General features: G+C 34.4%; 1 protein-coding gene across 1 annotated transcript in view; it reads left to right on the top strand.

Annotated features, from left to right (window-relative positions):
* Positions 1-927: 927 nt before the first annotated feature.
* The window catches only part of LOC129234493 (cGMP-dependent protein kinase, isozyme 1-like), a 109,635-nt gene continuing 100,679 nt past the window's right edge, over positions 928-9,883 (top strand). Inside the window, exons 1-2 of the mRNA XM_054868496.1 lie at positions 928-1,085; positions 6,900-7,066. Coding sequence (XP_054724471.1) covers positions 928-1,085; positions 6,900-7,066 — 325 coding nt within the window. The remainder of the gene's footprint in view (positions 1,086-6,899; positions 7,067-9,883) is intronic.

The raw sequence follows: 9,883 nt of genomic DNA, 5'->3' as shown, positions 1-9,883 counted from the left end.
TTATCATCTTCGTTTTTATTATTTTTTCTCCATCTGCATTACCTCGAATTTGAGCTGCAAAGGAAGTAAATATCTCGCGTCAAAAAATATTACATTTTCAAAAAACTTTTCTGTTCCAAACTTTTTCAAAGGGTCATAATCACACGTTCACAGGGTTTACACTCATCAGTAACGTTCGGTTGACTTCGGAATGTTAAAAGAACTTTTTCAGGGGGGAGAAGTCAATAATAATTTTAATCACAAAAATGTTGCTTGCTGAAAATGGGGTTTGCTCATTAAAAGCGATTATGCTTTTTAGACTTCAAATTATTCCAACCAAATATCTCTGATTTGCTTGTTAATTCCTGGCTTGTTATGAGTGAGGTCGGCTGTAATATATAGTTCCTTGTAAGAATTCCCTTCCCTATTAAGCATCTCAGAAACCTCCACTGAGCTCTAAATTAAAAAAAAGAAAGAAAAAAAATCGTGGTTGTATGGAAGCAGGTGGCCAATCCTAAATAGTCCATCTGAATTGAACTAGATTGTTGACCCGACCATAGATGCAGTATTAACTAGATACACGACTAGGAACCGGTTCCATGAAGTTCCACCAGAGAGTTGTAGGAATAATATTACCAAATCGGTAGCCTTGTGAAACTCCACAATTCCTTTTGAATCACCCTGTACTTGTATATGTATATTGTTACAAATCCTGTAAATAGTAATTATTGTAGTAACGTAACCTGTAAATAGTTTCCCGTAATGAATATACAACCCCTTAACATATGGCTAAAGTGTACGACCCCCCTATTTCTTTTTTTTTTGTTCATTGATAAAATTTGATAACGGTCTACTATTTTCCAGAATATGTATGGCATTTGTGTATATGTATGCATGTATGTACGTACGTATGTATGCGTGTTATATTTGCTGTTGCTTCTCTAGGACATGGTGGCCGAATCGTCCGTCGACCATCACTCCCTCGTCCCTCCCGACAGGTACGGACGTCACGTACCCCTCACCAAGAAACGAGGCGTATCTGGCGAGAGCGCCCTGTCGCTGGGTATCGAAGACATCCACATTGAGAAACACGATAAGGACAACAGGTAATCGCTAAAATTTTTCCTAATTCATATCAATTGCGACCAGACCCGACGAGAGGCCATGTCGACCTAGCTGGAAACAAGGGGCCCGGGCCTTGTGGGGTCCAGGATCGGAATCGAAGTAGCATATTTTAAAAAAGTTTTATGGGGTTGGAAGATTCCACGAGCACACTGACTAGGGACTCTCTTTGGCGGCCCTGATTGCGACAGAGACATAGATTTTGCCCTACACTTTCGGCTTTCTTGGGTTTTGCATATGAAGTACAATGTAATGAAAATGCCCTTTTGTTGCCAATCGCTCGCTGAACGACAGAATAAATAACTGTGCGTTATTTATTCTGTCGTTCAGCTGTTTCTTCAATAGCGGTTTTATGCGCCTCACATTAATTCAATCAATCAATCTTTGACCATCGTCAGCGCTAATGCTACACTGTAAAAAAATTCCGAAACGTTACTGGTTATTTCCGTGGAACGTTTCGGGATTTCAGAGGTTTTCACCTATTTCCCCAAAAAATCAAGTTTCTTCGCAAAAAAGTTTCCTGAATTCCTAAAAGATGCACGAATGCAGACCTTACACTGGAGTGAAAAATATTTTTTGCTACCAGTTTAAATATTGACGGAGCGTGTTTATTAAGTGCATCGGCTTTTGATTGTTTATGGCCCGTCCGGATTGACTAAGCTTCCAATAAGAGCAAATACGTCACTGGATAGCTACAGCACAGCCTTCTATATATCAGGCCTACGCGCTGTATTGCGCAATCGATATCACGTGACCTCAAGCAGGCGTTGAGCGGGAAAATCCCTTCAGTTCAAACAGTGTTGTGGCTCGTTGCGGATGCAATATTGTATTTCATCTCACAACTTTAGTATCAAATAGCAAAGTAATATTTATTCCAAATGTGTGAATACGTTATCAACTGTCTTTATGGTGACTTGAAATGATGTTTTCTTTTTTGTTCTTTGTATTTGACTGTGCTAAATCGTTACTTTTCGTCAAGTTTACATTATAAGCCGTTGGGATACTTTGGTGGTGAAAATTTAACGTATCAAATGTTTAACATCTCCAAATATGTTTGAAGCTACTACTGTTGGATTAAAAAATGTTAAGAAGGTAAGTGTGGTTACCATTGGTTATTTTTAAGCAGAATTGATAATAGAAATAAATACAGTAAAATCCCTCTTAACGGATACCCCTCCTATGTGGACAGTATTTAATTCCTCGATTCTAAGGTAAAATTAAAAGGTATTAAACAAACCTCTGTCATGCGGACATCTCTCTACTGCGAACAAAAAATTTTGTCTTGTTGGTGTCCGTATTAGAGGAGTTTTACTGTACTTGTTAATTAATATTTTAAGGATTTTTTACTTGTAAGGGACAAATTTTTATGTATGTTTTTTCATGCTACATATTTTTATCACTTTCGATTTTAATGACGAAGCTTTTTTTGCCCTCAATTTGTATAATGATTATTTTTTGTAACTATTGTTTCAAGGAACTTTTTAACATGAATTGGCTGAAGAGTGCTGTTTAATAATATACATTAGATCGCGGTTCATTAAAAAGAGCAACTGTTTTAACTTTTAAAGCAGTTTCTATTTCTGTAAGGTACTGTACTCTATTATTGAAAGGTACACATTTTTATTTATGTTTTTTTTTCATGTAATACACGTTTATTACTTTCGATTTTAATGACGAAGCTTTTTGCCCTCACTTTGGTAAATGATTATTTTTTGTAACTAAAATTTCAAGGAGCTTTTTAATATGAATTCTCTGAAGAGTGCATTTTAATAGATAAATGAAGTCGTGACTTTTGAAAAACACCAACTTTTTCTTTTAAACCCAGCTTCTATTTGTATAAATGTATTTTAAAAATGTTGTGTTTTTTTTTTTTTTTTTGAGGAATTCATAGCAAATGAAAATGAATTAAAGCTTTTAACAACTATTAGCGAGCCATGCATTAGAAATGTGGTACATGACAAGTACAAGCTTAGCTCTCTCACCATTTTCTTGATTTTGAGAAATATTATGCAAACGATTTATAACATACTGTTGAATAACTTCTCCAAAAAAAAAAAAAAAAAATCACAGATAACTCATGATAAATCTAATTATATTTTTTACTCTGAAATATATGCATCAGTAGTGTCCTTTTATACCAATTGTTTAGTTTGTTTCAATATTTCAGATGTTTTGTAATTATTATTGGGTATTGGAGTGATTTTTTCTCAAAAATGTATGCTGTTTCTTTTGTTTGTAACAGTTAGAAATATGGCTAAATATTGGTTTATTTTATTCCATCTTATTTTTTTTTTCATTTGTCTGTATTTTTATCAAAGGAAATCAATACTACTGTAAATCATTCGTGTGAAAAATGCAAAATATTTATTAGTTTATGAATAAGAAATATGCACTTCCCGTTTATCTTCCCCGTCTGTCTTAATCATTTTACAATTTACAGTAAGCAAAATTTATTTCGCACTTTCTTTTGCATTATGATTTGAAGTTGAAGTGTATTTTCTTTTTACCCATTAAAATTTAAATTTTTTATTCATTGTCTATATATTTATTGCGAATATAATATTTAATGTGTCATGCATGAATTTTAATTTAGTTTACTATTTAAGAACTATTTGTGTTGATATTAAAACTCGAACGATATAAATTTTTAATTTAGAGATGTATCGGAGTATTTCATGTAAAAATTAACTGTTTTTTTTAATGGATTATAAAAAAATCTAAATTTTTATTCACGGCAGAGCTATTAGGAGATGTAAACAAACCGCCTTCACGGGCGGCCATGTTGAATGAGCGCGCAGGCCTTGTGTTAAGATGGCTGTGAGCTACAGCCTTGCGAACAGGAATTGCAGGCAAGGAATATGCTTGGTTCTTGCTTGCAATTTTGCCACGGTAAGCTTAGCCGTGGTTGCTCTAGTGTTTCTGGAGCTTTCTTGGTAAATCAAGAAGGTTCTAATCATATAAATTAAACCTATTTAATTTTTCTAGAAGGTTCACGACTGGCTTTAATAGGAGAGATTTCTTAATATTTCAGAAAGATTACTGACTTTTATCGGAAAATGCTCCTGGTTTTTGCAAGATATGTTCCTGGCTGAAATTGGGCACATCAGCTGCCTATTATTTTCCAGGAACGTTTCTGAATCGCATTTACAGTGTACAGAGAGAAGCATTGCAGATTTTATTGTTTAGTATTTCCTTGAATAAACTTTTGTTCTTTTTGTTGAAACGAAAAACTAAAAATGTATTCAGAATCTACGTAATTTTCTTGATTTTTCAATAGTGTTTAGTGTATCAACAACTAGCAAACATATCCAGCGTTACCTGGGTCAGTAATAATATCGACAAACAATTTATACGTTCCTTTATTTATTTTTAGTTGTGCCCCGCTGTTTCACCTGCTCTAGTAAGACAACAATGTATTAAAAGACTATTTTAAGTACATCACACTATGATATGTATATGGTATATATATAGTAAAAAATTACACTCCCTTATTCACATCGATGTTTTCTGTTAAATAAGAAAACCGAAAAAAAAATTAATGAAATATAATTGAAAACCCTTGATTTTAAATTAATTTATTTTTAAACTAGCCGCCTGCGGCGACCAGCTGGTCCGCCTTTTTACGCAATTCGTCTTTTTGCGCAAGGGTTGCCGCCTTCGGCGGCTGCTTAGACAATTTAGCGACGGTATTAATCAATGTTTTTCTCTATATATCACTATTATCATTCGCCTTTTTACGCCAATGTTGGCTTCTTCGGCGGCTGCTTAAATAAATTTTGTGTTGAATAAAGTATTTTCTAGATCTATCTCCCGTTATATCCTTTGGAATATTTTAAAGGGGGGGGGGAGGCACAAAGGGCATACTCTTCATGCAAATTTTTTCGGAAAATAACAAAAAGCTCTTCCACTTTTATGTGAAAGCAATGTTTTTTCAAAGTCATGGTGTGTGTTTGTGTGGGTGGGGGGGGGGGCTATTGATCCCCCGTTGAAGTTCCTCTATTTCTTACTGTCCATCTACTGTATCCACCTCTATATTTGTTCACCTTTCTTTCTCTCTATCTATCTATCTATCTATACGATCCAAGCATATCTACCTCTGATAGTAATTAACAATCCTTTTCTATGTAAAAAAAAAAAAAAAAAAAAAAAAAAAAAAAAAAAAAAAAAAATTTGCCCACTTAATATCATCTCTTTATCTACCAAACCCGACCACCAATCCCTACAAAAATCATGCAAAAAACCGCGGACTTTATTTATTTACTTAAAATTGCACGCAAAAAAAAGGGCTCTATGTTCCCCGTAATGTGCAAAAAGCAGCGCTTGCAAAAGATAAAAAAATCACCGCGTTTATTGAATTAAAATGCGCAAATATTTGACCAAAAATAAATATAGCAAAACGTCCAGGAAAAAAAAAGTTGGGAAAATAAAGATATAAAATCTCTGAACGTTAAAAAAAAAAAAAAAAAAAGTGAAGAGAAAGCAAACGATTTCAGTTAGGTCATGTGATGAGAAAGTGCGGAACTCAGCCGGCAATGCTTATAGGTCGCGTCGTGTTCTGCATTTAAAAAATTGTAAAAAAAAAAAAAAAAACTGCGCAACTTTTTTCTTCTAAAGGGGGCGGAATGTTTTTACTATTCCCAACTAAAATTTTGGAATTGAGGGCTCAATACTTTTTGCAGGATGAGTTTCGAAAAAAACTAAACACAGAAAAAAATGCGAAATAAAGGTTTTTTCAAAAATTTATAAAAAATACAAAAATTTCTCTATCTTCAAAATTCTTTCATTCATCATATTTAAAATTAAATTTCCTACACTATAGTACAAAAAAATATTTGTGTGGTGCGATTGGTTCGGGGTCTGTAAAGTAAAAAGTACTAAAAAGTGCAAAAAACCGCATAAAACATTAAATAACTTTTTTTCTAATAAAAATATGAAAAATCGAAGCCCGAGGTGCACATCTTCAGCAAAAACTGCACCAGTATACCAAATTTCATCTTTCTAGGCCTTACCGTTTTCCCGGGAAGCGCGCCACACACACACACACACAAACATCTTCTTTTATTATATGTATTGATGAGCCGCGTAATAAATGCTAAAATCTTCCCGCCCGCAGCCGAGTTCGAACCGGTTCCCTATTGTTGCTGGCCCAGCGTTTTATCGACTGAGCTATTCGGGCTACAACAGTTCGAGCTATTGATGCAATAAAAAATGCATCATGATTATTATTGAATTAATTTCAATTTATTGTGTTCCACTCCTATTAGTCATATAGCGGGATAGTCTAAAGCCTTCCTCAATAAATGAACTATTCAACACAAAAAGAATTTTTCAATTCGAACCAGTATTTCCCGAGATTAGCGCATTCAAACAGACAAACTCTTTAGCTTTATGTTATTAGTATAAATGGTTTTGTAGGTATAATAACTTAAATTTCGCCTCCAACAGATTTTGAAGAAAAATGTTTATTGCTCATGGTTTCAAAACAGAATTCAAATATGACATGGTTTTCGTTTACTGAAACTATAACAATACAGTGTTTCGGAACCACCTGTAATATTTGAATCAGCTGCAACTTAAGTTTTGTTGAAATGGATGTGTGTGGGATTTTATTTTCACCTCCCCAATTGTCAGTGAGGTAAAGTTCTTTGTCGCTTTTATACACCCTTAGCGAATAATCGGGCAGTGCAGAGTTTGTACCATTTTAATGGGAATAAACACATATATCTTGCACTGTACATATATCACTGCATGAGTTTGTGTGTGTGTATTTGTATACGAATGGGGTATTCCCACTGCAGGACATGGCAGCGGATCCGCGAGGCCATCCTCTGCAACGACTTCCTCAAGAATCTGGAGTTGCCTCAGGTCGAAGAGATCGTGAACTGTATGCACACCCAGCACTTTGCCCAGGGAACACTCGTCATCCGACAAGGAGACGTCGGGAGTCACCTCTTCGTATCCACAGGTATCTGAATTCGAAATTAAAAAGCATGTTCTCGGCGGGGGGGGGGGGGATAATAGAATTGCTGCATTCACAGGACAGATAACGGTCTGAAATATCCGACTTTTTAAACTAGAAATATTTCAAAAATGAGGAAAATACTACGTGCATTCCATAATACTGCTGTGTCCACACAGACGGCAGTATATGCAGAAATGGGTTTTCGAAACATTCGAATAAACGCGTTTTGGATTCCATATTAACAATAAGAAAATGTTGGAATTAAATGCTTTCTTCCGTTTTTTTTTCCAGCGGAACCCAAAAGCAATCTTGTACAATAAAGCCCAATAGATGACTAAAATGCAAAAAATAAATAAATAAATAAATAAATAAAGAAAGAAAGAAAGAAAGAAAGGAAAGAAAAGGAAAGAAAGAAAAGAAAAAAAAAGAAAAATTTGCAATTATTGCCCTTTACCTGCTCACGGCAGAATAAGTTCCTAGTCAGATAAATGGCAGTATCTACAAATTTTCCTTTTTTTTTTTGCTTTTTTGTCATCTACTCGTATTGTACTGTTGTTGTTTATTCGGTTTGCGCTGAAAATAATATCATGCTTCGAAATTTTACTAGAATGTTGAGGACAAAGTGAAATGGTAAAACATTCACTCTGTTTTTAGCTCCACATATCTGGTAATATTTGACTATATTGTAACACACGTAGTCTATTCCAGTCAGGAAAAGAAAAAAAAAATCTGGAGGTCAAAGATGATTATAATACAAGCGATTTTCAAAAACTGGTACTCCTATTGTAATATTTTGTTGCCAGTCGAAAATTATTTTTGTTCTTATAAAATGATAAAGCTCTTGTTATTAACATTTGAAACATTGATTGAGACCTACTAATAATCGGTGCAGTATGTGATTTATTTGATAATAAGCACATTTAGTTCAAATCTGCTTATACGCAATATTTAATTTAAATCTTGTGTACCATTAGTGAAGTGCATACGGGGAAAAGTGAAATAGCTCATTTCGTTTACTTATTCAATCATTTATTAAATCACTTACGAATGCATTTATTAATTGACTTGCAATTCTTCATTTACTAAATTCATTTGTTAATTCATTCATTCACTTTATTTTCTTATTCATTCAGAATTTTATACACTCATTCCTTTTTCTTATCTATTAATCAATTTATTTATTCATTTACTGTTTCATTATCTAGTATTCATTTATTCATGCTGTTATTTGTTCATTCATTTGATCAAACATATCTTTAAAAGACAAATAAAAAGTATCTCACTGGGAAAATATCTTATTTTGCCCTATAGGGGAAACAGTAAAAAACGTAACCTTTTTCTTTATAAAGGTATAAATGTACTGCCAAAAATAAAATAATATTTTAGGGCAAGTTTTATCATCAAATTCATTGTTCTATCTTTACATGCTATAATTTTCAAAACAAATTTCCAATTTGTTCATTTCGAAAAAGTTAAATTATCTTAATTATTTCCCTTCCCACACATCCCCCTTATACTTGTATGAACTCAAAATTACGTTTCTTCAAATATCTCTAAAACATTTTTTGTAGATAATGTCCCTTAGCTACCCACGGAAAAATACAATGGACCCAGTTTGCAGTTCATTTCTAAACTGCAATGTAATAAATATTTTGTCGTTTTAATTAAATGTACCAATGGTTCAGGTAGTCGTTAATGTGCTCTTACCAGGCTCAACTGTAGCTTGAAACACAGTGGATGTTTGGTGTGTCAATGTGGTTCAAAGCAGTGGCGCAACGAAGGGAGAGGGGGTGTAAAAACACCCCACAGAGGCACTGGTTTTAACATAAATGCAAATTCTAATACAGTATTTAATGCATGAAAGGAGTGTTTAGATGAAATAAAACCTTCAGAAGGTTTTTTTTGATCAAGAAAACCCTTCAGAAGATATTTTTTACTAAAAAAAAAACAGAAGGTGTTTTTGATCACCCCCCAGAAGATATTTTTGATCAAAAATCCCACTTCAGAAGGTATTTCTGGCAGCCCTAGTGGTTCAAAGTAATGGGATAGCCCGCTTTTTAGAATAAGTTTCCGTGCCACATTGGTTACCCCATTACTGGGGCAGGACTGTTCATGCAAAAATTTTCTTCCAACTATTCTCGAATCATTGTAAAGTAAAATCTAATGTATTTTTAAGAATTATTTCTGAAACGAAAAACGTGCAGGACATTGTGCGAGAGTTCATCTTGCGCTTCCCCCTTTTCCATTAAGAGTTGCATTTCGTCGCTGGGTAAAAATCAGGACGGTTTATTAGAGCCCTCCAGCAATGGAAGCTCTCAAAATCTCGTTACACAACGGTGGCTGTTTCTCACGGAAAAAGAAAGGCAACCACATTCGCGAAAGGCTTTCAAAAGTGCCTCGTAATTGAGTTGCGAACGAATAATTATTAATTCCGAAGCTTCCTTCTGCGGCGACTCTGCTGACGCCATTTTGCATTTTCTCATCTTTTTACACTTTTGGGAGCAGCGGCGTAACGAAGGGTTATCTAACCTCACCCGTGAAGAATTAAAATTTAGTGCACTGTGAAGGCCAATGAGAGATGCAGTTGTTTGTAGTTGAACTCGTTTCTTGCGACACTGCTTTCAACGACACTATCAGTTATACCAATGGGGCCACACCTACGGTACGGTCCACTGCAAAAGTGTGGCCTGCGAAGGTAATTCATCTGGCCCGTTTTTATGCTCAATGTTACAAATCGGAAAATATATTCTGGAACCTTCCAAAACAATAAATCGTCTTTATCCAGTATTACAAATGATTGTTACAATTGAAACACATTGT

This window comes from Uloborus diversus, chromosome 1 (genome assembly GCF_026930045.1).
Source record: "Uloborus diversus isolate 005 chromosome 1, Udiv.v.3.1, whole genome shotgun sequence".
Taxonomy (NCBI): Eukaryota; Metazoa; Arthropoda; class Arachnida; order Araneae; family Uloboridae; genus Uloborus; species Uloborus diversus.
Note: the sequence above shows the minus strand (reverse complement) of the source record. Positions and strands in the feature narration are given on the sequence as shown.